The sequence below is a fragment of the Pezoporus occidentalis genome, unplaced genomic scaffold (genome assembly GCF_034315485.1).
Source record: "Pezoporus occidentalis ecotype Australia unplaced genomic scaffold, CSIRO_AGI_Poc_V1 ctg76, whole genome shotgun sequence".
Classification (NCBI taxonomy): Eukaryota; Metazoa; Chordata; class Aves; order Psittaciformes; family Psittacidae; genus Pezoporus; species Pezoporus occidentalis.
In genome coordinates, this window is record NW_026916115.1 from 2,862,756 (window position 1) to 2,889,334 (window position 26,579).

General features: G+C 43.5%; 1 protein-coding gene across 4 annotated transcripts in view; it reads left to right on the top strand.

The window, feature by feature from the left end:
• Positions 1-13,229: 13,229 nt before the first annotated feature.
• COP1 (COP1 E3 ubiquitin ligase) overlaps positions 13,230-26,579 on the top strand; it is a 135,041-nt gene continuing 121,691 nt past the window's right edge. The window contains exons 1-5 of one of the 4 annotated variants that reach the window (XM_062602221.1): positions 13,230-13,653; positions 19,788-19,847; positions 21,362-21,459; positions 22,735-22,811; positions 25,295-25,414. In XM_062602221.1, coding sequence (XP_062458205.1) covers positions 13,316-13,653; positions 19,788-19,847; positions 21,362-21,459; positions 22,735-22,811; positions 25,295-25,414 — 693 coding nt within the window. In that variant the 5' untranslated portion in view covers positions 13,230-13,315. Of the gene's footprint in view, positions 13,654-18,415; positions 18,675-19,787; positions 19,848-19,966; positions 19,989-21,361; positions 21,460-22,734; positions 22,812-25,294; positions 25,415-26,579 lie in introns of those variants that run through there. The other 3 variants (XM_062602222.1, XM_062602223.1, XM_062602224.1) reach the window with 3 other exon arrangements.

Sequence of the window (26,579 nt, forward strand, 5' to 3'; positions counted from 1 at the left end):
GGCTGGGTGCTCAGCTTGGGGACTGTGCTGGTGCATCCTGAAGAAGCAGGGGGCAAGCAGGGGGCAAGCAGGATGCCTGCAAGTCCTTTCACACCTGTAAGAGCCTCATGTTAGTGAGGTTCCAGTCAAACTCCAGCAGGGACCTGACATGCTGCTTCCTTTTCCTGCACTTTCTATGGCAAAAAAAAAGGAGAGATTTCTTTCTTTTTTCCTTATTCTAGCACCTCCAGGCCTGACCATGCAGACGCATTCAAGATACCCTTTCTCCCTGTTGAACATTTACAGATTCTGGTTCCAGCTGTACTCGGAATTTTTTGTTTTGTTTTTTTTTTTTTAAGACTTTCTGGCAAATCACCAGTCCCACAGATGACTGCTTTGGAGCAGATTTCCCTGTGCATTTGGAGCCAGTGCAAATCTCCTGATGGGGTCTCAGGCAGCACTCCTTGTCCTTCACCTCTCTGCTGGTGCTCCAGGTGCATCTCAGCCATGTCATCCCCTAACACTCACTCCCTACCCCATCTGTGAATTGCCTGGGGCCTTCCTCTCCCATTTGTGTCTTCAAGACAGGTGGAAAAGCTGGACCACTCGCCCAAGGGGCACAGAGACCTCATGCTCCTGGAGCCCCTGGCACTGCCTGGAGTCACAACATTCATGAAGATGAGTGGAGGTACAGTGCATGCAAGAGAAGTTCCCAAAATGCGCTGCCAATCAGGAGCTCAGACTTTCCGCTGTCTGATGTAATATCTCAGATAAAGCATGCCAAGCCACAACCCTACCATAAATACAACTATGGAGCCATAGCATCAGTGTGTGTCCAGGCTGGAGAGGTGAGGTAGGCATTTTATCCCATGGCAACATGGCACTGGAGGTAGGTATTTAGCTATTGGAAACTAGCTGTTTGGTGATGGGCAGAGATTATGAAGCTTGGTTTTCTCCAGATTCTGAGTCTTATGTGTTGACTCCAAGTCTTAGAGCTTCAAGCTAAGCTTTCTGTGTATTTGTGGTGTTGACTGTTTCATGGTAACTCTTGGTGAACACCAGAATATAGTTGATGGATCCCACAGACCATGTTGAGAGCTGAAAGCAGAGACATGCGCTGATGTTTCAGGTGGGAAAATAAGTTCTAAACCAGGTCAAAACAAGGTTACACAGAGGATGTGTGGCAGAGCAGAGATGGGATACAGAGCCTACAACAATGCTCTCCACACCTTGCCTTGATCCTTTTCTTTTCAAGGACAGCTTGAAAACCTGAAGGCCCCCGTTTTCTCAAAGCATCCATTGCGCCATGGCTCTTGGACCACTGGTGGCTGAAGGACCAGCTCTGCACCCATGCAGCAGTGCATGCCAGAGTGTCCCCTTGATTGCAGCTGTTCCCAGCTTCTCCCTCAATGAAGCCCTGCTCTCCAGGTGGAGTCACCCACAGACCCATAACCATCCCAAGGAGATCTCCGCAAGAAATAACATCGTTGATGGATGTTGCCTGTCTGCATGAATCATCTGCCAGTAGGTCACGAATTACTCAGATGTGTCTGTTATCCCAAATTATTCCCTGATTCACGCGGTGGCTTACGCAGGAGCTCCTTGATTAGATTCCTCAATATTGAATGCCCCAGCTCATTGGCCTGACCTTCTCATCCACGTAAGCCTCCAGGCTATAAACCATTCTTATCCAAAATCTTGACCTCATGTTTAATTTTATCTCCATTGACGTTAGTGGGGGTCAGTTAGGCTTGAACATGCACTGGAAATTAATTTTTCCTGTACTAGGGCCTCCATGTGTATCCCTGTGCTGACTGGTGACCCGAATTCAAGGATGCCTCTTCCCTGGCTTCAATGGGCTCCAACTTGGAACACATATAATTCCTGGAATCAGTTCTACACCACTGACAATGATGAATCAATCAATTGCTTTCTGAAAGTGTTCCACAGAATTCCCTCAGCATTCAACACGCTGGCAGGCTTTCCCACCAGAAAATTAGTTGGCTCAACAGTTCCTGGGATAGTGAGCACCTTGAGCACTGTTCCTGCCTGGAAACAGATGGATTTAAACATTTGAAATAAACTTTTGGGGGATGACCTTTTTCAGCAGTTCCCCAGCCCTTGGGAGAACCAGGCTCAAGAAAAATGTGTTTTTTAACAGAGAGTGGTTGAGGAGAAGGAAGTGTGCATGAGAGTTGGTATATTGACGTCAGACAGTCTGGTGCAGTCTAGAGAGGATTCTTGCAGGTTCAGCATATCCTTGGGTACCTGACCTCGCCTGGGTGGTTCCATGGAAAATTCTTGTAATGCTCAGGTTGAATTCACCTCACATCAGATATCTTTAAGGTTGTTTGGTTTGCTTGATTTGTTCAAAGCAAGCAAATTATCTAGGCTCCCTCTCTGGTAAGTGGAGACAAGCAAGAGTTCAGTCCACATGTTGATTTATGCCAGGTATTTGAGGCAACTGGCTTAAATGGGATGAATTGCTCTCAGTCAGTTATTCTTCAGCCCTTTGGTCATCCAGGGATCTTGGACAACAGCTTTTGCTGTGATAAGTAGCTTTTGGATGGCTAATGCTAGCTACAGTAAATCCTACCCCTCAGTGCTTACCTGTACCTTTATAAGTCTCCCCCACAGTTCAAACACCCCAGTATCCAGGATATACTTCCAAACGGTGCCCTCCACAGTTGCTGCATGAAGGAGGACAAAGCACCTTGAGCCAGCAGTGGGAAAGGAATCAGCAAGACATCTCAACTGATGGGGCAAACCTTATCTGGCATTGCTCTCATAGCTGCTTACAAGGTTGGATCCTCCTGCCAGAAACAGGGACTCACCACAATATCTCCTAATGCTTCACTACTTTTTTTCTGACAGAAGGAGGTTCCTTCAGTTCTTTCTAACTCTTTTTGCTGCAGTTTAAAGCAATCACTCCTTGTTTTTTTTCTCAAGGCACAGTTTATGCCACCTCTGGCAGTTTTTAATGTATTTGGAGCCCATTTCTGTAGTCTCTCCTCAGACTTCTCTGGTCTTGGTGAAACTGCCTCAGCCCCCTGCTTTCCCCATGCTGAGCAGTTTCTCCATACTCACACAGTAAGTTTTCAGTATTTCTGAGGCAGCCAAAAACATTTTCTTCCACCATTCTTCTTGTCAGAATGCAAAACAGGAGCCCAAATTCAGATGAATTGGTTGACAGCAGCTCTTCAGAGAAGGACTTGGGAATACTGGTGCGTGACAACTTCTACATGAGTGAGAGATGTGTGTTCACAGCCCAGAAAGTCAATGAAGTCCTGGGGGCATCACCAGCACTGTGGCCATCAGGTCCAGAGAGGTGATGCTTCCCTCTACTCCACTATCCTGAGACCCCATCTGAGTCTAGCTCTGGGGTCCCCAGTGCAAGACAGACATAGACCTGTTAGAGGGTCACCAAAACAATCGAAGGGCTGGAACATCTCTTCTCCAAAGAAAGGCTGAGAGAGTTGAGGTTATCCAGCCTGGAAAAGAGGATGCTCCAGGGAGACCTTCTTGAGGCCTTTGAAGACCTTGAGGGAGCTTACAGGGTCTGTATTGATAGGACAAGGAGTAACAGCTTTAAACTGAAATAAGGCAAATATAAGGAAGAAATTTCTTACAAAGGGGGTGGTGAGACTGTGGAACAGGTTGCCCAGAGAAGTCGTGAATGCCCCATACCTGGAAGTGTTCAAGGTCAGGTTGGATGGTGCTTCAAGCAACCATGAAAGATGTCCCTCCCCGTGGCAGCGGCGTTGGACTAGGGGATCCTTAAAGGTCCCTTCCAACCCAAATCATTCAATGATCTTCAGACCACAACTCAGATTTTAGACAAATGCCCCTGCTTTCTGAAAGATGCCCAGCTCCCTGGTAGGAAAGCTGAGTGAGGAGGGGATCCCCAGCACCTCTGGCAATCACATCATGCCAGCTGAATGCAAAAATGGGGCTGAAGTCTCAACAATGGGCCAGGTGTGAATGTTTATGTATTGGCATAATGTAGAGCATGTCTGCAAAGAGGAATGAATCATTTCTCACTATCAGTTTAATTGTTAAACACTGCCTCTCTCTGCAAACTATTCATGAATAGATGACAACTTTCTCTAATTTAATCATTAGTCCTAATTATTCGCTCCATCTCTCCTATTAATAACACCCAGTCAGCAGACTGACAGTAAACAGCTCCACGCAATTATTTTGCTGAGTGAAGTTTGAAACATGAGCTGTGCCAGGTATTTCTGATGAGGCACAGATTGCATGGCGCATCTCTGTCTACCCACCACGTGGCTGTGAAATCCTAGAACTGCATTTCTGGTGTGAATGCCCCTGTTCGCAAAATGAACACGTGCCAAAAAGCTGCTGGTTCCCAGACTCAAAGGCATTTGTTTGAATATCTGTGAAAAGTGAACACAAAGAAGGACCAAAGCAAATACATTTTATACATTTTAAACAGCTCAATAGATCACCAGTCTCAACTTCACAGGAGACAGCTTTCTTTAGGTCCATGGTGTACCCTACATTAAGTGACAGTGAGAGAATCTTCCACCTGAAACCGAGTGATTTATTGCAAGGGTACATGAGAAGTACTCAATATTTAATCAGCATGATGTTAATTAGCTAGAGCACATGGCTTTCTCTCATCCATGCCGTGATCCAAGTAGAGTCAGGCACCTGAGCAGTGTGTGTAGATGTCTGCCTTTCTTTTGGCGTGTTACCTGGGCAAGGATCCTGGACAACACCAAACCACAGCAGCTTACTTAAGGCTTATCAGTTTTAAGGCCATTTGACGCTATAGTGCCAGATTTTACCCTTTGCAGAGAACAGAAATAGGAATCTCTTTTACGCACATAGAGACCTAAATTTAAAGACCCATATCAAGTAAAGTCAACACCTCACAAGCATGCTTTCATCCCCTGGAAGAGGCAGCAGCAGCATTAACCCCAGACAAAAATCTCTTCTAAAAAAAATGTATCGACTTCTGGTGGGGAGAGCTCCTATCCTGGTTTTAAATTCACTTGAGATGCAGAGTTTATTCAATTATTGGCCATCTAGAGAATGAAATGTGGCTTCACTCCAAATATCAACTGGGTAGGAGAGAAGATGACAACCAGGTTAACCCTTTGTTTACTCTTCAGCTAGGCAGAGGGTGGGCACCAGGATGGCACTGAGCAATCTTACATACATGCATCATGCATCTCCAAGGTTAAAGCTATTGGCTCAGTCCCCTGCATGCAGAAAGGGCTTTTATACTAGCTACGCCTAGGAGGGCAGGTGGAAGGAAAAAAATCAGTTTGATGTGGTACCCAATGGGAGGATGCTCTGTTCACAAGCCCCCTTTTGTAAGGGGACCCCATGTAGTACAAAGGGCTCTCTGTCCTCAGGGGAGACCCATGGCTGTAAAACAAAGAGAGACACCGGGAAAGCGTCTGGTTCATTATTCCCTTCTGAAAAGCTCTCCAGCGTCAGGCTTTTTAAAGGAAGATTCTGGGCAATGAGGGGGGTGTGGATTAAGGCTGAGATTCATTGGAAGAGGCAAAGGAGGAGGCTGGCAAGATGTAAATCCTCACCAAATGCCCTGGGAAGCACAGAGGGTCTTGGGCTGGCAGCAGGGACCACATGCCAGCACTTGGGGCTCCTGGGAGAGGTCAGAGCTCTGTAGTATAAAGAAGTTTTCTCGGCTCCTCTAGGATGCATCTGAAGCATTTGAGGGGCACCACTCCCACAGAGGTTACCTTAATGCTACTGGCTTTGGGGGGGGGGGTGTGCAGCCACACTCACTGGTGGCTCTGGAGGACAGCTGGATAGATGCTGGATAGAAAGCAAGCACCAGCCAGTGCAACTTTTCCATGTGTGTCTGTTCTCAGCCATAAATACAGCTTCTGCTGGAGGAGGAGAGGGTGGGGAAGGTTATATTGTATTTGGGATGCTAAAGCACAAACCTGCTGCTTTCTGGGAATCTTCTGTATTAAACTGATTCGACTTAGAGCTCACAGCATCATCCTTGCCACTTGCTGCAGGTTGGGATGGTCTGGCAAAGTGAGACTTGCTCTCAGGAGAACCAGGGAGCAGAGCCACTCCTGGCAGCAGGCAGACATGGGAAGCTGGATCTGTTCCCTGCGAGAGGGGCTGTAAACGGCCTCCCTTTCCTTTGTCATTACCTGGCAGCAGCAACACTGGCAGAGATGAGTCTGAGAAGCAGCAGGCTGCAATAACTAGGTATGGAGCATCTTTGCCCGGTCTGAGCTTGCCCTCTGATGGTAAGCTCTGGTAGTGAGAAGAAACAGGTCTGTTCCCAAAACTCCCTGCGAGGGTTCCCTACTACCCAGATGATCCCACTGATGCTAATAAAGCATTTCAGAGTGCTGTTGCTACGAAGGTATACTCAGCTCCTTGGGCTGAAGACTGTCCCAGTGAGGGCAGCTTCTCCATGCAGTGCCTTGGCCATGTTGGCCCAAGTCCTGCCCTATCTCAAGCAGGGCTAGGGAAACAGGGACTGGCAGAAGGCAAGCAAGGTAGTGCAGGGATGCTGCAGCAGCCCAAAGTGGGCAACAACACCACAGACTGCCTTTTTAAGGCCCTAGTTTGGAAAAGGAGCCAGGGAACATAAACAAGCAACTTCTGCCAGCCATAGCCATCTACTAGCTTACCCAAATCCAGCAGCTGACATTTTTTGGGGTGCTGGGTTTTGTTCATAGTCCCTGGAAATTCAGCCTGGACATTGTATTTCCCTGGCCATGTATGCAGGGAAGGATGAGAACAGGCACAACTTTGTCTTTTTTAATCATAACAAATCTATATGATAGCTGTCTGGCCTATGAGCAACAAGACAGTATCACTGTGGGTCATCGTAGGCTGCAGGTAACAGAGGGGACACAGGAGAGCAGAGACTGCTCCAGCTGGGCAAGCAGTGAACAGAGGGTGAGAGTGGTGCGTGCCCATCAGCTCAAATGCAGGTAAATATATATATATATCTTTGGGTTGGTTCAGAGAACAACTTTGATTTCACAACTCTAGAAGGCCTTAGGACAGTTTTCGTCATCAGATAAGCAGCAGAGATGTCATTTTCTGTTGCACTTGAAGAAGGAGATGCACCAGACATTTCTTCGTGCCCAGCACAGGTTTGATTTGGGCAATGAAGAATAGCACATTGGCTAGATGGAAAAGCTCACCTCATGCAGGCAGAATTTGTATCTGTCAGAGGAAACAGGGCAGTGTGAAATTTCCTGGGCTGGAACCCATCAGTAGTTCAGTGGATCATACCCTGAAATGCCCTCATTGGTAGCTGCCTTTCATAGAAGAGTAAATTTTTCAAAACCCATTGATCTGCATCAGAAGAATCCACCCCAATGAATTAAAGTGGACTGATGAATATTCAGGCTGGTCAACCCTAATACGGTCATTTGATGGGCTTGGAAATACTGGGATTTGAAATAGATTTCTCTGTATGTGTTTCACTTCCTGACTTTTTGAAATGTTACAGCTCACTTCTTCCGGTCTGCCCCTATAACCACAAGGGCCAGGCCCACACTTCCCTAAAAATGCTGCAGAGCAACCTGGCTCAGGCAAACACCAGATCTGGGCAGCTGGGGTTACAAGAAAACATCAGCTCTTGCAAGCCATGCAGTAAATCTTAACAGGTGGCAACACTAAAAACAGATGACTTTTGGCATCCATAACATAATCGAGAGAGTTCACGGGGGACAGCAGAACATGCTAATGCTCAAAAAAAACCCCAACAATTGCAAGCCACTAAATAGACCTGTCCCACAGTATAAGGGAACATAAACTAAATCAGTATCAATCATTTTGTGGAAAGAAGTCACTTTGGACAGAGATGCCAAATTCATTCTTATTAAAAATTATTAGAACAGTTACACAAGGAATGAATTTGATCATGGTTGTGTTTAGGGAAGGTATATTACCTGAGAGCGGGAGCAAGCAATACCAGGGGCTGGGTTTGGCCAGATTTGGGGGTGTCAGTGAGAGCAGGGATGCTGGGTAAGGAACACTGAGATTCACCACTGCACTGCATGAGAACTGGTGAGCTTTGGCAAAGCTGCAGCATCCTGAGGTGGACCTGGAGCTGCACAAACCGAGGCTGGGCCAAGCCTGCATGAGAGAGAAACCATCACTAGCCCTGCTTGCACCGAGTGGAGGGTTTAGTTAATATTTGCCTAGAAAGCCCACTCTTTGAATACAAGGCCAAAGACTCTCAGAGAGAAAGGACATGCCATAAGAGAACCTTCACTCTGCCCCTAGGCATGTGCATTACAGTGTGGCATTTAATAACAAGATGGCATCTTTTCTTTCCCCCTGCAAGGGTATTTTGTAATTCTGAGCAGTGAATCAGGTATTCCTGCTTCTGTAGGTCAGAAATGAAGTCAGGCTCTTCTGTAGCTTTGCTTCAGCACATGGAAATGGCAGTTGCATGCACATTTCTCTTATGGTTTCTGTAGTGCCTGGGAACTTTGAAGACAGTATTTCAGTATTACAGATGAATCACCAAATGATTTTAACCTCATTTTAGTTCAATCAAGCCAGATGCCTCTTCAGAAGACCTGAATGGTGTAATTTGTGGTGTAAAAATTACACTTCTGCCAGATACACCTTTTATTTTTTCTTTAAAGTAACAGAGGTTTTCAAACACAGCAGTAAATGTTAGTATTTTATTTTGTTGGTTCTTCATTTCTGAAAACGGTTAAACCATTTTTGCTCCAAATCTCTACACCAACTTGGAGTTAGCCTAAGGAAACTTTGCAAGTGACAAAGGTGTTATAAAGCATTGGAAAAAAAAACTTTTTCTGTTAAATAACTCTATATAATCTTAGCTATATGTTTCTAAGCATCCCACTCCTAGCACTACTTGCTTCTACAATATTGAACTAGAAAATACATTGAAAAAAAAACTAACCAACCAGTCCCCCACAGTTCCTGCTATACTCATATCTCAAGCAGCCTGAGCTAACCTAAACTGTGTATTGTAATAACCAAATATTCTTTCACAGTCAAGTTTCAGGTGATGACCAGACATGTACCTGAGTTCCTATAAGAGAAATTAGTTTTTACTCTTTTGCCAAAATACAGTCATTAAATGAATCGTGCCTCTTCCTCAAGGGCTTTCCCCTGTGCAGGCATCAGACAGGTACCACTGCCCTGCAGAGACAATATCTGCTGTGGGCAAAAAGTGCTGTGGAATCTTCTCCTGTCTGACATGTCCTCCAAATCCCCACATCTCTGTGTCTGATTGCCAGAATGGAAATTCAGAGAGATGTGGGCATGTTTCTCACAGGTAACTAGGCAGGGAGTGTACCTGATGGGTAGGAACTGGGTTTCCTGGATAACTCTCCTGCAGGTAACGTTTAAGAGAAGTTGCTGACAGCCTGATTTTGAGATTTATGGAGCATTAAGAGTTCCCATTGACTTTGTAACCAGGTGATGAATCTGTCTATGCTTATTTTTTCTCAGCTATAAAATGGGATAAATGGCATTTCTGCCACTGGCTAGCTGGGAGGTTAATGCAATGATTATTAATAAAGCTCTCTAATGACCTCTGGAGCAGCAATTCCCAGGCCAGGGTAGCAGCTCCTAGTAAGGGTTGCTATGCTCTTGAACGGACTAACGGACCCAGTGGAAATTAGGTGGCAGCAACGAGCTCAGAAATGGAAGCAGAAGTAATTTTCCTAATGAGTCACCATCAGTCAGGAACTGAGCCTGGGAGGTGACTGTCACTTCCCCCAAACATCTGGTGTCACTCTGTGTGGAAGAAGTCTCAGTCTCCTTGCATGGTGATCCATGCAGAGCATCATTAATGATTTCTGTGTCTGTGCTACAACTGGGCGTCACAGCTGCAACTGCCTGCTGCACAGGAAAAGGAGCTGCACTCATAAAAGTCACTAGCTTGGGACTTGTAATTAAGTAGAATTTATGTACCCAGAAGAGCAGAATGTATACTGCTATTAAGGTTCATTCATCTATAGATAGTACTTGCTACTCCTTCCTTTAACGACACGGATAGTGCATCATCCTTCTTTGCACAGGATCAGAACTGGTACTTCACTGCTTGTGATATAGTTAGCAACTGGCTTTGAAGGCTGGAAAATAAGAGAAGAATGACAACAGACTCCTACAACCAGTCTTCCAAAATGTATGTCTGTCAGAAATATCAGTTTCTTTCTATAACACATTCATAAATGGCTATAGTTGGAGACAGCTTATTGCAGAGTAACTGATTTGTCTTCAGCCTAAGTTTCATGCCAGTCAGGAACAGGTCATGTTTACTGGCTGGGCAGGAGGTGCTTGCCTTGCTGTACTCCATACATCTTTGAAGGCAGACAGACATAATACCTCCTTTAAGAGAGGATACAAAGGTAACACCCAGATAAAGAGAGGAAATAGAAGCAGTCCTCTGGGGGCAGGTTTAAACCTGAACAGGACCCTAGGAATAACATGCTACATGAGGATGCAGGTGTTCCCACACCAGGACTCTCTCCTCTGCCCCAAACACATCATGACTTGTGCTTCAATGCAGGATTCCAGCCCCAAGGCAGTGCAAGCATCTGGCACACTGCTGGCTGGAGGAGACAGAGAAAAACCTCTTACAGCTGATCTATCATGTTTCATTCTTGTACCCCTGCCATTGAATCCAATAAAAGAACTGTCGATACTTGGACTGTAGCAAATTAATTCTTAGAGCTCATTTCGTGCTAACAGGGACTGGAAGGTAACTGACTTACCACTGCTTCAGCTGCGGTGAACTTTAAAACTGGGAGACTTTATCCATACTCTTTATGCCAGTGTAATGCGTAGGAAGTAGCATCTAATCTTCCCTTAGGCTGCATACACTGATCTTGGAACTAATAACACAAGGTAACCCCAGGAAAGAAATACCTCCATAAGCCAGAGGCTGTTCACTATGCATCAGGGCAGTGAAGAGAAGGTCTTCACTTAGAGGACCTCCAAGACCTCATAACGATTTCCTAAAGCTCAGATATGAGGGAGTTGGTCCTTTGGTGCTGAAGGTGCTGGGTGCCACGTTCACGGCCAGGCCTGTGGGTGTAGTTGTTGTTGTCAAGGCCAGTTACATGTAGGGATAAGTGGGGATGTATTTGATCTTTAACAGCTTCTGCTGGTGTCATTTTTTCCTCTCTGGCACACAGTCAGTAATGGCATCAAAGAATAGCAAAACTTTCCAAGGATCAGCCAGTATGTGTGAAGCATGTGGACACACTACTGCGAACATGGCTTTGTTCTTCCCTTGGAAACCCAAAAGTCTCATTGCAGACTTATCCATAAAGCTTTTGGTCCCTCTGGAAGACAAGTAAATGAGGCTTTCCTTTTTACTAGCAATAGGAAATAAGATGCAGACACCAACAGTCAGGCTCAAGGGTATTTAGGCAATTTTCTTTTGCTCCCACTGAAAACAGGGGGAAATCAATATGCTTCAATGTCTTTATGGAGCTAGTCCTGAGACCTGGTCAAAAAGCTATTTATAGAAAACATGGGAACGCAGTGGCTAAAAAAAAAAACCCAAACCAAAACAAATCAAAACACCAAAACTACAAAAAGGAAAGTTTTTAATAACAACATGAAAGAGTTAAATCATGGGAGTGACTATAATGGCAGATGTCAGCTTGTAAAGGGAAGACTACTGGATCTCAAAAGGAAGCTGCCTTTGAATTTCCCAGCTTGCACAGATCCATGTTTACACACTAAAATTCCTCACAGCTTAGGTTTTGTTGACTGTCTTGGTTGTTTGTTTTTTTTTTCCCAACATTAGTGATATATACATAGAGGCAATTACTCAACTGTATTCAAGCACAGTTGAGGGGGACGGACAGGAGGAGCACTCCACAGCTCTCCACCTGCAGCAGCACCTCCAGAAGAAATCAAGAGCTGTGCCTCCCTTTGGGACATTTGTGGTCCACCATCCCTGCCACCCTGATGCATGTCAGCGAGGTCACCTGACCTCTGGTCAGTAGATACTGCCTATCTGAAGCCACCTTTTGTTTCTCTCAGACCAGTTTTACCAGCTCTCATACTGGTTTCACAGCCCACTGTAGGCTCACTCCACCGCCTGTACTGGGAGGAGTGCTGCAGAGCTGATCTCTTTGGGCGTTTTCCCATTCCTGGGTTTAGGATTACCATTCTCAGGCAATGCCCTAGTGTTTCACTAGCTGCCTCTTTAACCCTACACAGGTAAAGCTGACTGCAGAAAATACAGTTACTCAACACAAAGGAAGCAATATGTTTCTATAGGTTTTTAGAAGGGAAATGAAGGGAAACAACAGATATCTCTCTGCAGTGCTTCTGTCCAAGCTGCAAAGTTGGCACGTGCTCTGTTTCATGAACCCTTCAGTTTGGCTTGCAAAAATCTGGGGGCAGCATCTCTTGTTACACCCAAAGCATCTTCAGGGCATCAGTCATTAACACTTTATTCATCAATTTAGGCAGAAAGCAGTTTATTCTTGTTTCTGTACAACCATGGGCCACTGTAGGGTAGCAGGAACATGCTGTGGGCCTTGTTAGTGGCATTCCCACCTGCCCAGGCAGTGAGGAGAGCTGCCTCAAGATCAGCAAAAGCTGTTAACTCATTACTGCATGCCTTTCTGCGTGAAGAAATGATGCTCAGGATAAAGTTCAGCAGGTGTAGAGCTACTCCTTGGGGTACCCTCTTTGGGGTAACTGTAAGCGAGAGCACCCTGAGAGACACGGATCAATCCTGCCGGTTGCAGGACCCCGAGCGGTTCGGGTGGCCAGTGCCAGTCTCTGAGGGACAGTATGGCAGCCTTCCTCCGGCACTGCTGCGCTCCGATGGAGATGTGGAGTCGCGGGGGAATGCCTCCTCGCCCGCAGCCAGAGCTGGCTTTAGCGGGCGTGGAAGCACATGGGGCAGGCAGGTTCACGGCCCCCAGCCGCCGCCCGGCTCCCCGTCGTACGGCCCCAGCCTGCTGCAGAGCTTCCCGGCCCCGCCGGCGGTTTACGCCTGGGGGCACCTCAGGGTGCCTGGCCCGGGGCGCAGCACACCAACCTCAAAGCAACCGTGGGCCCGCGGCGGCCGGGCCGGGGCACCCGACGCCCCGCCCCGAGGGGAGCACGGCTCCGCCCCGAGCGGCGCATGCGCGGCTGGCTGTGCGCCTGTCAATAAAGCTTCAACAAGCGCCGGGCCGGGGGCGCGCGGGCGGGTGCGTTTTTTACCCTTTTTTTTAAAAAAAAAAAAACACCTTTTTTTTTTTTTCCTTGTTTGAACGAACTTTATTGTTCCCGCGGCGCCGCGCGCGGGGATGCGCTGAGGCCGCGCCACCGTCGGCCCCGCTCCGACCGGCCCGGCCTCGGCATGTCGGGCAGCCGCCCGCCGCCGCACCCCTCCGCGCCGCCCGCCGCCACCCCGGCCTCCTCCTCTTCCTCCTCCTCCTCCTCTTCGGCGGCCATGGCGCCGGGCTCGTCCTCCTCGGGCGGCGCGGCGGCGCGGCCTGTGTTGGTGGCGGCCGCCGTGTCGGGCTCCGGCGCGGGGCTGGCCCGGCTGGCGGCGGCGGCGCGGCCCGGCGTTGGAGGCTCCTCCGCGGGTGGCGGCGGTAGCGGCGCAGGCGGCGGCAGCAGGAAGAGGCCGCTGCTCACGCCGCTCTGCAACGGGCTCATCAACTCCTATGAGGACAAGAGCAACGACTTCGTCTGGTGGGTGCGATTTATCGCGAAGGTATCACCCGCTACCCCCCTGAGGGAAGCCGGGGGGCTGCCGTGCCGGCGGGAAGCCCGGCGGGGTGTAAAATACCAGTGGGAGGACGGAGCAGCCGGCAGCGGCACCTCGGGGGTCCTCTGCGGGGAAAGAGGCGTTGGTACGTCTGATTGCCCTCGACGGATATGGCCTTGGGGTTCCCACCGCCTTTGTGGTTATCTGGTTGCGTTTTGGCCCGGCGTAGCAGCGTTGCTTTCACCATCTGTCTTACTAAGCAAACCCAGGTTATTCCCAGCAGGTTCCTCCTCGGGTACACTCCGGCGCAGCCCAACTTACCGGGAAGGACTGACAATATGAGGCGTTTCCTCATACAGCTTGTTGATATCGCAAAAGAATGCCCCGTTTCCCTGGGTGGTGTAGTCTCAGCAGGGGCTGGAGGGACTCTGGTGGGTGGGATGGCTCCTATAGAGCCTTCCCGCTGCCCCGGTCTGACCTCCAGAACAGGAACCAGTGAAGATTATGTTCTCCTACAGACTACATCCATGGGGTCTCTTGGTGGCTAATAGATCCAGTAAAGCTAGCGTGGGTTTGCTGCTCTTGCTGGGAAGGGTTGTCTAGTTTGAAACAGCAATAAGGATTGTGTCAGTCTGACACTTAAAACCAGATGAGTGGGAAATTGATGATGGGATAAAAATTTTTCATGAAGCTGTTCAGATGCTGTTTTTCTAATGTTCAGCCAAAGCTGTAGCTCATAGCTGGAAATACCCTTTCATTAGAAGTGGTAGGCCAAGGCCTACTGCTATGTGTGGTTTGAGAACTGGTGGTAATTGGCAGTTTTAAAGAAAGCCTATTGCTGATGGGTTTCAAACCTCCTTACATAAGCAATAGATCTGGTTATTTATTTTGTAGCTGGTTGGAGGTACTAAAATGTGAGAAGAGAAAGTAGGGGTAAGTGTTCATATCTGAAACTGGCAAACAGTGAAGAGATACTGGAAGGAAGCTTGAGTTGTAGGAAAGCCATGTATCAGAAAGAAACTAAAAAAGTAGAGGAAGAAAAGTAAACACACAGCTTCCAAGATGACTTTCTGGCAGCTCTGACTTACAGGTAAGAGTTGAAAGTTTGTTATCTGCAGAGAGCAGGCCTTGTCTCAAAAACCTGTAGACTTTATTTTACAGCTTTGTAAATTGTCCAGATGAGAAATATCCTTGCCACTAAAGTGGGAACCTGAGGCTGCTGAAAAGTTAGTGGCAGAAAAAACAGTAAGTACTTCTTACTAGTAATAATCATAAACTGCTGCACAGTAGCAGAATTAGGATGAGAGGACAGCTGTTATCAGCTGATGTCCTGCTCCGGCTCAAGGCTCTAGGCCATGTTAGGTGGATGTAAGAGCACTTGGTGTGGGAGATGACTGCATTGCTGTTGATCATGAGTTTTGTGATCATGGGAGATAAAGCAATTGCAAATGCTTGTGTTCCTCTGTTCCCTATACAGTTACACTCTCGCAGTGGTGGTCTGCAGCCATTGCTCCCTGTACTTTCCTGGTCAGCTATCACTTCCTGTTTTGTTGTCTGTTGTAGAAATGGGGGTATATGAATGGAAACAAGTTTGTAGGCCAGTTGAAGTATTTTAAGACAATTAAAAAAGCTGAGTTTCTTATTTGTGTGGGTATTTTTTAGTGGTTTTGTTTGTTTTCCTGTAGGTAAGTACTGTTCAGGATTCAAGGAGAGCATATAATTAGCTGTTTTCTCCTCACTGAGGACTGCTGCTGGCTGAACAAGTGTGTGTGTGGGGAAATCAGCTGATTAGTAATTGTAGCAAAATGTCTTATCCCCCTTTTGTTGGTATTTGCAAGAGCCACATTGTGCATATTGAAGTGAAAGTCAGAAGCATTAACAGCAGACAATAATTGTTAACTTACCTGGGTTCTTCATAACTGTGTATTTCTGTGGGGTGTTGGGTTTGTGCTTATTAACACTATCTTAAAATTATAGTATTCCTCTTATTTGTATTGTTTTACTTTTTGGTTTTGGGTTTTTTTCTTTTTTTTTTTTTTTTTAGTTAGCAATACAGTTATGCAGTACAGAAATAAACTCAAGTGGGCAGCTCTGGAATTCTGAGTGATGCCCAAGAAGACATGTGTATGCGTGCTGGTTTAAAGTGAATTAAAGATTTCGATATCTGCGTGAGAAGCAGAAGTTTTCCATATGCTGGGTTTTGTGTGTGTGAGTTCCTTTTTTACATAAGAACACTTTCAAGATGCTGCCAGCTGCAGGAAACATAGCTCTCTGAACATGGACTGAGTTGCTGCTAGCTACAGCTGTAAACTTGGTAGATTTTGGCCATGCCAGACTGAAGGTGGGAAGCGGTAAACAGGTTTAGATGAGTTTGGAACGTCAAGGTGCAAATAAAAATTCTGTAAATAATGTTAATGTATGCAGCTTTTCTGCCTGTCTTCTGAAAGTGCTGCTGCAACAGTGTGAGGCCTAGGCTGCAATCTAAATGTTGGCATACATTGCTAGTCTGGGTTGTGAAATGTTTGGCAAGTATATGCTCAGGAGTTTGCAAGTGTGTACTGTTTGTGGTGTGTATCATCTTCTGCCTGGAAAAATGTAACTGGTCAGGAAAGCTAATAGGCCTGACTTACTGGACAACTTCATTATAAAAAGAGGAAATGTTTTTGTTTTGTGCAGGATGTAGAATTTAAAGGTAATTTGTGCTGTTCCTGTAGCCAGGTCTCTTTCCACTTGCCTGGAGAGCATCTGAAAGGAAACCTAATCAAAGGATTTTCTGCTGTTCAGCAGTGTAATTGCTTACAGTTTTCCCAGACTGTAGTTAGTGGTTGACTAAACCTCTTTAAAACCAGTTACTATCTGCTTTGCTCCCTGCATAAGAGGGGATGTTACTGTATCCTGCTTCATACCAGTGTTTGTTTCTGAGCTCTGTCACACATAATAACATATGGAAGAGGGGACATTGCATACTGACCTGGAGAGGTACATCCAACAAACTTGGGTGTGGAAGGTTTAAAGGTAGACTTGGAGGCGCATGGTTTTTTAAAAACTGTTCTTTCCTTGGGTGATTGTCTGTTAATGCCAAGCATGGGCTGAGTGTGGTTGGTCACATGTTTATGATCTGGCAAACCCCTTTAGTAAGGAATACTGCAGATTGACCCTGAAGGTCACAAACTGAAAGCACAGTGAGCTGTTTGCATGCCATGTAAAGTGATAGTTTTATAATATATTGTTATATTAAAGTTTCAAATTGAGCAGATAGTAATGGCAGTGATTTGACCTGGCTGCCTTATATGGACAGAGCCTGCATCAAGTCCTGCTCTCTCTTTAGACCAAAGAGGAGCCCAATAGGAGGGGGGAACCATAAAGGGTCTTGTCTGCTGCAGAGCAGAAGGAAATTTGAAATGTGTAGAAATTTATAGTGACCACTTTCAGGCCTTCTTCTGAGAGAAAGGTATAAGAGAAAGAATGGTAAGCCTTTGCAGTGCAAATTTATAGTGACCACTTTCAGGTCTACTCCTGAGAGAAAGACATAAGAATGGTAAGCCTTTTCAGTGCTGGATAAAAAAAAATTGTTAGGTAAATAAGGCATCAGTGTCTGGTGAAGATCAGTGACATCTTTGGCTTGCTGAAGTAATTTACATCCTTTTTGCCTGCCTCTGCTGCTTAAGACAAATAGAGAATAAGAGCTATCTCATGCAGAGAAGCCTTGATTTCACCATACTTCTGCTTCTCAGTTTTGTTGTATACTAGAAACTGTAGTATGTCTCAAGTCCCCATCACTCCACTGCTTTCCTAACCTTCCCTCTATGTTAACTTAAAACAACTGGTGCATAGTAACTTTCATGTGTTATAGCCAGCTTGACTTTGGCAAGTATTAAAAGTCATCAGTCTTGTTTCCACTTTTAAATTGGTGATCATTTTAGGGGAAACAGTTTTTAATAGAAACTTTAGGCTCCATTAACAATGACCCTGGCACTGGATGGCTACGTGTTCTGGCTCTAATTGCTTTTCCTCAACCATTTTGTCTCTGATGCTTCTCCAATCAAACTGGTATGAAGAAGAATAAGTTTAGGAACAGTGGTCTTGGGTGGCTGTCATGTTAGTAGGTAATTTTATTATTTTAGCTCTGATTTATTTATTTATTTATTTTAGCTCTGATTTATTTATTTATTTATTTTAGCTCTGATTTTATTTATTATTACTCTCCCCTTATTAATCCACCTTTGTTGGTTAAGTTTGGTCATAATTTATTCTGAGTAAACTTGCATTGAAACTAAGTAACTTCTAACTTGGAGACAGTGGCTTGAACTCTTAAAGTTGGTGCTACTCAAGCTGAATGATGTGCAGAAAACGGTCTGTAGGTGGAAGAATGATAGGTGTGTGTTAGTTATTTTTGAGTCATCTTTTGAGGTGGCTCAGTTGGTTTGTAGAGTAGCATTCTGGTTTGATTTGTTTTTGTATTTACACAGACAATTTGGTGAAATATGTAAGGCAACCTGGTCTGTACGTTAGGACAAACTTTTCAAGGTACCTTATTTTCCAGTTTGGTGGTTCAGAGGTGGGGGGTTGCATTGCCAGGGCCCACAACTTCTCCTATATAGGCTTAAAAAAATAAATACTTGAGGTATTTCCTTCTTTCTATTTTTAAATACCTAACAGGGTAACAAATGTTAGTATCCTCTAAAACGGATGATAGAAAGGGGGAATGACTTCCATGGGTCGCTAATAAGAAGAAAAGTTGAGGTACTTCCCTCTTGTTGCTCAGCCAGGCATCACTTATTTCAGTGTGATCTGGGGGTTTGTCTTGGATTCAGAGATTCATGATTTTTGAAAGTTGTTAACAGTTTATTAACAGCTCATTCTGTGGGAGCTGCCTTGTTGGAAGAAGGTGGGAGGAGGCTGTTTCTGAAGAAGACAAATGCTGGTGAAAACCTCTCTCAACTGTGAGATTGGTGTGGACTTGTGGGAGTGAGAGTATTTGGATCTCTAAGGACTTGAAAGCAAGGTGAAGCTTGTGACACAGCAGATACATGTTATGTGCAGAATTGTGACATTGCTGTCCACACCATCTCACTGCATAGCTGGCCAAGACCTGAAGATGAATATGCCTGTGACAGCATGTCTTACCAGCTGTCAGGGATAGCAGCCATAGGAGTCACTGAAAGTAACATGCAGCTCTCCTCTGCTTTCCTCTGTGTTTCATTTTTCTTTCAAACATGTCACAGCCACTGGATGCTGAGACAATAACAATCTCACCTAATTCCTTTTTTTCTCATCTTGCTCAGATTCCTATGGAAGCACTGCTTGCTTGCACATCCTTCTTCAGCTTGATTCTTGGTGATCACTCCCAGAGAGCTGGCTGTGTGGTTTGTCACTAACTAGTCTTGGAAAAAACTAAAGCCCATATCTTCACTTGTGCTTCTCTGTTTTCCTTATGCACATCCCCATGTTCTGCCCTTCCCATCTTCTCCCTTGACTTCGAAATGTGCTTGACTGTTGGTTCCCTCTTTAGGTTGCACTGTTGCCTTCATGGTGCTCTTCAGCAGCCTCAGCCCTGCCTGCTACCTGGCAGTGCTCTGCAGGCACACCCCCTCACTGGCACTTTCTTTTCCTCATTATTAGTTCTTGTTCTTATGACATCATTACTATTTCTGTTCTGTTCTGCCTCTTTGCTTTAGCTATTGGTTGGGGAAAAAAAGGAAAGCTAAACTAATCTTGGTGTATTTATAAATACCTTATGTCTCTTCACGTAAAAACCAAATTTTGTGCGTTTTGTTTGAGATGTAGTACAAATGCTTAGGAGGCTCTTCTCCAGGCTTGTTTGTAGAAGGTACTCTGGCTTTGGTTTTGTAGTTTGCAACTGTTGAAATCTTCAGGAGTGAATACTTACCCGGTTTCTAATTGTAGCAAACTGCAGTGTCATTCAGAGTTCAAAGGACTGTTGATTGCCTTTTCATCTTTATACTGCTGGGCTGCTGTTGCACTTGTGTGTCCTCTTTCATTTTACAAATAGAAAATATTACCTAAGCGTGATCAGGTGGCTGCTTTGAATTAGTAATACTTTCCTTACTTTTTTTAACATAAAAAGACATATTTGTGTGTTTGGTTTTGTTTTCAGCCCCATCTGTTTTGATATGATTGAAGAAGCCTACATGACAAAATGTGGACACAGCTTCTGGTAAGTTGGGTTTGTTTGTTGGGTTTTTCTACTTTTTTATTGTGCAAAATTTCCATCTCTTGCAGCAACATCAGTCCACACATGTGAATCTCTTTCCTTCTGAGTTTCTGTTACTTTGCTGTCTTCTGTCCCTGCACTGAAGTAAGAGTTTGAAATAAAATTTTAAGATGGGTACTAGGTAGATTTAAAAAAAGTCATCTTGGTGTTGAAAACAAAAAACATGCAACCCTATTTCCTCTGTAAAGAAATAAAATGGTCATAAACTGCTGGTAGCATCCAGTACCCAGAGTTGGAACAGTGTGCCAACTTACCTCTGTTGGTTCCTCTTCTTAAGAGGTCATGGGGGTGAATGTTGGTGTTAAGAGGTCCACCTTGCCTTTGTGCAAGACCGTAAACAGTTTGAAGTGGTTTGCACATTGTATGGTGCAATTCCTTTGAACTTTTTAATAGAGGATATGCTTCAGGAATGCTTCTGTTTTATTGAATTGGCCCAGTCCACTTATTTTTCATTGTGTTATTTCTGGCTGCTATGAGAAGCAAATGTTTGGTGGTGAAGTACAAGAACCCTCCAGGGGCAGGTGTAGAACTGTCTGCTGTTCCTCCTCTCAACCAGGGCTTGGAATAAAAGTTGAATCATGATGTTTTAATGTCCCATGTACATTATACTCTTGTAGTGTCTGTTAAGTAGAAATAAATTGCCTGTGTTTTTACAAGAAGTAATATTTCAGTAGCATAAAGCACTTCCTGAAGCAACAGATTCAGTTAACTTTCAGAAATATTTTGACTGGCAGCAGGCAAGATAACAGCTGATGGTGCCCTCTGTTATAACACTTTATCCCTGTGATCTCTAATGTTTTAGAAGTCCAAGATGAGAAGCATTCAAATATCTTTATTTAGAAAGAACAGAGCAATGTTGTCACAGGATGTCTCTGCCAGCAGTTGGCATCAGGCTAGGTTCTTAGTGAGATGCTTAAATGTGATGCTAAAGTGCATCTTGTAGTTACAGTTGCTCAGATAGGTAGCAGCTCAACAGAGAGCACCTCTGAAGTCACTTCTGGTGAGAATAAGAGCCAGGAGGTGGGGGGAAATGTGAGAAGCTGGTGAGGGTGTTTCCTCTGCTCTGTTACCCAAAACATGTAATGTTTTTTAAAGTTGCTTGCAAAGTATTTGGCTAATCTAGAAGAGTTGCTTCTGAATAATTTAGTCTGCTTGTTAGCCCTACCTATGGAAGGGGAGCTGAGGTATCCACATTGCCACAATACTTGAGGAAATAAGAGTGAAATACTTAAACACCTTTTGTATGCCTTGCCAAGAAACTTTGCTGTCTTTGTGCTGTAGCATGCTCTGAGTTAATATTAGAACATTTTGACTCCAAAGTAGGATCATGTCAATGCAGCTGTTAGATGGCAATGTGGAATATACATTATCTAAGGTTGATATTATTTGCCTTGTGCTTATGTTTTGTTCCTTCATGTTTGCTCACAGTTTTGTTTCTCATTTATCTTTCTAAACAGCTATAAATGTATTCACCAGAGCTTGGAGGACAATAACAGATGTCCCAAATGCAACTATGTTGTGGACAACATTGATCATCTTTATCCCAACTTCTTAGGTGAGCTCTAAGCTTGCTTGCATGAGAAGCGTCTTAGTTATTAAGGAAGGTAGGCACATGTAAATCATTCTGTAAGTAACCAGCTTCTGGATATTGAAAATGAAATCCAAACATCAACTTTTTGGTCAAAAAACACAAACACCACCACCACCAAAAAAAAAAAAAACACACAAAAATGCCACCAAAACCCCAAACATCAAATAAACCCTGTTTAGTAGCATAAATTGTTAATAGTCAACTGCCTCCAGCAGTTCTGTGTGCTGAGTTAAAGTATTGACTGACTTGCTGCTGTTTGCATACTAACAAAAGCAAAACAAAGATGTTTTTCTGATGGCTAGAAATTTGAATGTCTTTACTGTTTTTTTCTTGCACTGTTGCCTGTCTAATAATCAAGAACATGCCCTGTTTACAAAGCTTGGACACTGGTAATAGAATTTAAAACTTAGTTATGGGGAGAAAAGATCAAAGGAAACACATTGCCATGTGAAATCATAGAATCATAGAATAGTTAGGGTTGGAAAGGACCTTAAGATCATCTAGTTCCAACTAAGTTAAATATTAATTTCATGTGCTGGGATACCAATTAATAGTAAATAGATTATAATCCATGGTGGCCAAGCAATGCTTCAGAAATGGTATTCCTGATTTAGACCCAAGCTTGCTAAGCTGAGTGTGGTGTTGAGGTGGATTATAGGATATATGTTAGGCCAAGGAGCCTAACAGAGGGCCTCTGTACACCTGTGTTCAGGGCTTTGAGGTCTGTTTTGGAGGGGCAAGACCTTGTATATATGTGTGCAAAGGATTCAGGTTATCCTTCTCTTTGCACACTTCACTAAATTGGTGTGAAGTAAAACTGCAGCAAAAATTATCTTTAAAAATACATATAGTGATTAAAGGAAAAGGTTCTATTCAGCTGTGCCTGGTTTTGGCCTGTAGTAATCAAATAATATTTTATCTCCCTCATACTTTTCTCTGGTATACTTCTGCCGTAGAGTTGAAAAACGTTATAGAGCCATGGGTGCTTAGAAAAAGGAACTGAAGTAATTGAGGGTTGTTTTTTTTTCCCTCTTTTTATTTGTTGTTGACTTTTTAATAATCTTAAAAAAAAATCCATCAGTAAATTGGTGAGGAATAAAGTAGAGGCATCTACTATTTTAATTATTGATAAACTTACTATGGAATCACTAACTGAAGTAAAAATATTGAGGTAGAATCTTTAATATTTGTTTTGTGACCTTTAAATCCCTCTCCTCTCTGACATCTTCTGTTTTTTAGTCAATGAACTTATTCTTAAACAGAAGCAAAGATCTGAGGAAAAAAGACTCAAACTGGACCATTCAGTGAGTAGCACCGTATGTTCCAACTTTCTTTCTTTATATATATTTAATGGTTTTGTGCAGCAATTGTTATTGTGTCTTAATTTAAAAGAAATTGTACTGTTAAGCTCATGCTTTAACTTGCTTTGAGAGAAGAATACCAGTATCAGTGGCACTAGTTCACTTCAATCTTGTCAACTCTTCCTCTTCCTGCCAGTGTTGTATGTGTAGAGGCAAGCTGTGTTAGCATAGCTAAGTGTCATGTAATGTATTGAATATAATAGGAAACTATCTATGGAAGCGCACTTATTTAAAGGCAATAATTTTCAGTGTTGGAAATTACGGCTATAATCAATGAGAGTAATGGATTATTAGAAGTGCCATAGGCTTATCCGATCATGTGTGAGAAACTGTGTTCTATCAGGAAATTGAAGGAAGGCTAATACCAGCCACAAGAGGGAGAAGGATGTGTTTTGCAGTAGTAGTGTCTAGCTCTGGTCCTAGATAAAACTGCCTGGATATCTTCTAGGCTTGCTTCAAGTCACAGAATTGGAGCATGATCTGTGTTCTTAGTTCCTGAAAACCCCTGCACAGTAGCAGTGGACGCTCTTGTACATTAAGATCAAAATAATATGCAACATTAACTAGAAGATGTGCATATTTGTCTTGCTATGTCTGGCTTCCTTGGCTTCTGTAATTCATAAATAAGGTTGCAAAGTAATAATAATAATTACGGAACCTCTGTGTTTTGTGGTTTTGTTGTTTTTTTTTTTTGGTGGGGGAGGGGGGATGGAATTTGGTGGTTTTTCAGGTTTTTTTTGTGGGTTTTTTTCTTTTTTTAGTTAAATCCCTCTGAAGTGTTATTAATTTAGGGGCTGCATTGCAGAAATCAGTGTTTTCAGCAGTTGTATACATTTAGAAGAGTATGCTTTAAGGAGTCATCGGTTTACTTGAAGTAATGTTTTATATTATAAAATATGCTTATAACATATTTAATATATAATCTGCATAAAACATATCTGGTTTAAAAGGCACACAATCAACCTGAAGACATGTACAATAAATTCTTGGAAATTGGTTCTACTTTTTCTCATAGTGCACCTTTGAAAACTATGCGTGTAGATGCATCTGTCTGAGATAACTGCCAGTAAGTGGAAATCTGCCATGATTTCATGCCCAAAGCAGTTTTGTGTCTACCTTTTGGCAGCAAATAAAAGATAGTGACAACTCTAAAAAGAGAAATTTTGCTGTTGTACCGGCTCCTTAATGTGACTGTTCTCCCCTTGTATTACTTCTGGTATGAAGAAAAGTAGCTCATGACGCATTGCAGAAAAAGCAACATTTCTTAGTAATGGGATTTATCTTAAGAAATCACGTTAAGGCATCTTTGAAGCTTTTTGAGTATTTTATCAGTAGTACATTTAACTAGTACATTAGTATGTTAAAGTTTGTTTCAAATCTTGTTGACTTGCTTAAAAATTAATTCTATTTCCAGTTGTTCGAGATTGAAGTTGAGTTTTTGCCTATGCGGTTTCCACAAGTTCTGTTGAGAGTTGTGTAAAAAGTTGTGTGTTCTATATGGATGTTATCTATTTTATTGTTTTTAATCTAGTCAAAACAAATAAGCTGCAATCTCTGAGAAAATGTCTGGTTTAGACCAGATAGCATTTTTAGTTCTTGTAAATTTAGGTATCTTAATTTAGTGTCAGTTCTATACAGCAGGAATTTTTAATCCTGCTTGGTTTCTTAGAAGGCTTAAAGACCTTTCAGCTGCTCATGTTGGTTCCTGAGGCTTTTTGATGCAAGGTTATATTAGCATTGACCTATTATACAGGTTTTTCTGTGCCAAAAGAGTCTGTGTGGTAGTATGCTGGCTCTCTGAGGAGTCCTTCTTGGCTCTAACAGGTTACATGAGTCTGTCACTCTGATGAGGTTCATCTTTCCAGCTCTCCCACTTCCATGCAAATGCTCTTAAGCGTAGTAGTGAGGAAGTTGAAAGCAGGGGAGAGAAAAAAGCTCATAGTACCTTCTTCCACTTGAATTTAAAATGAGGGCTGTGCCTGTTACTTGGTAAAAAAACTTACAAGGTACTGCCATTTAACAGGATTTCAGTTAGATATAATCTAGCTAATGTTGGGTAAACATGTTTTGGTTTGGCTTTGGGTTTTTTTTTTTGTTTCATTTTTTTATCCACAGAAATATGGGGTTTGTTTTTTCTCTCCATAGAAATGTGTTCTCAGAAACTAGGGCACAAATTGGATAAAATTGTGTCTGAAATAATCTCTTCCTAGCAGCAGCTACACTCTTATGAAGCACGAGTATCTTCCAAGTAAGATAAGCAGTTACACAGTAGGACAGAAGAGCTATAACCTGTACATGTGGGAGAATTGGGAATTCTGATTCCTAAAAATTGTTTTGAAACTTTACAAAGGAATAAAATACTGCAGTGTTGCTTTTAATATTTGTTGCTGGATGGCTTGAACTCACTTTCTTTCCAACATTTCTTGTTCTTTTCCTAGAATGGCCATAGGTGGCAGATAATTCAAGATTTGTTGGGAACTGATCAAGACAATCTTGATTTGGCCAATGTGAACCTGATGCTGGAGCTGTTGGTGCAAAAGAAGAAGCAGTTGGAAGCAGTAAGAATTTTATTTTAATGAATGCTGTTATCTAGATAGCAGTTGTTTCTTTTCATTCTTCTTGAAGTAAGTTTCTATTGCAAAACTAGTTGCTCAGATTCTTCTCTTTCATTTTGGTGTAGAAAAGTTGGCCATCTGATTGACCTCTGTAGAAAACTAACATTTCAACTGTAATCCCTGTAACATAAAATCATAGAACAGTAAGGGTTGGAAAGAACCTTAAGATCATCTCGTTCCAGCCCCCCTGCCATGCGCAGGAACACCTCACACTAAACCGTGTCACCCAAGACTCCATCCAGCCTGGCTTTGAACAGTGCTCAGGTGTGGCATCCATGATTTCCTTGGGCAGCCTCTTCCAGTGCCTCACCACCCTCACAGTAAAGAACTTCTTTCTTATATCTAACCTGAACTTCCCCTGTTTAAGTTTGAACCTGTTACCCCTTGTCCTGTCACCACAGTCCACCTGAAAAGTCCCTCGCTGGCGTCCTTGTAGGCCCCCTTCAGATACTGCTATGAGGTCTCCATGCAGCCTTCTCTTCTCCAGGCTGAACAGCCCCAGCTTTCTCAGCCTGTCATGCTTACAGTGTTGCTTGTGGCAGAGTTGTATAAACAAGCAGGGAAAATGGAAAAGGATAGGAGACAGTGACTAGCAGAACAGAGAATGTGTATGAAGTTGTTTACTAATTGACTGCTGCGCAAGTAAATATCGTATCTTTCATGGTAATAAGCATGAAGTCCAAAATGCAGGATAAGGAATAAACTCAATGAATGTGAAAAACATTACACCTTTTAGTTTCTGCTGGAACTGCTAGAACTGAATTGAATGCCACCCCTGAAGGTTTTTTTTTTGTATTTAATGCTTAAAAGAAAAGTTCAGATGTCTTATTTATGAGGCTGGTTTGAAGACTTACACAATATGAAGAAACCTGTTCCTTTGATTTAACTGAAATGTAGTTGGTTTGGGGTAGTTTTCAGGTATTTGGCCATTTCGTGCTGTTGGTCATTGACCATTTCCAGTTACGAGAGCCAGATCTTCTAGATGACACAATTGCAAAGGATTACAAAATTTGGCTTAATGAACTTTGGAGAGGAAGGTGGATTTAAATGGTGCTTTAAAATAGATGAGGAAAAGTTGTATTGGGAATGGCTTACCTTATTCAGTCTT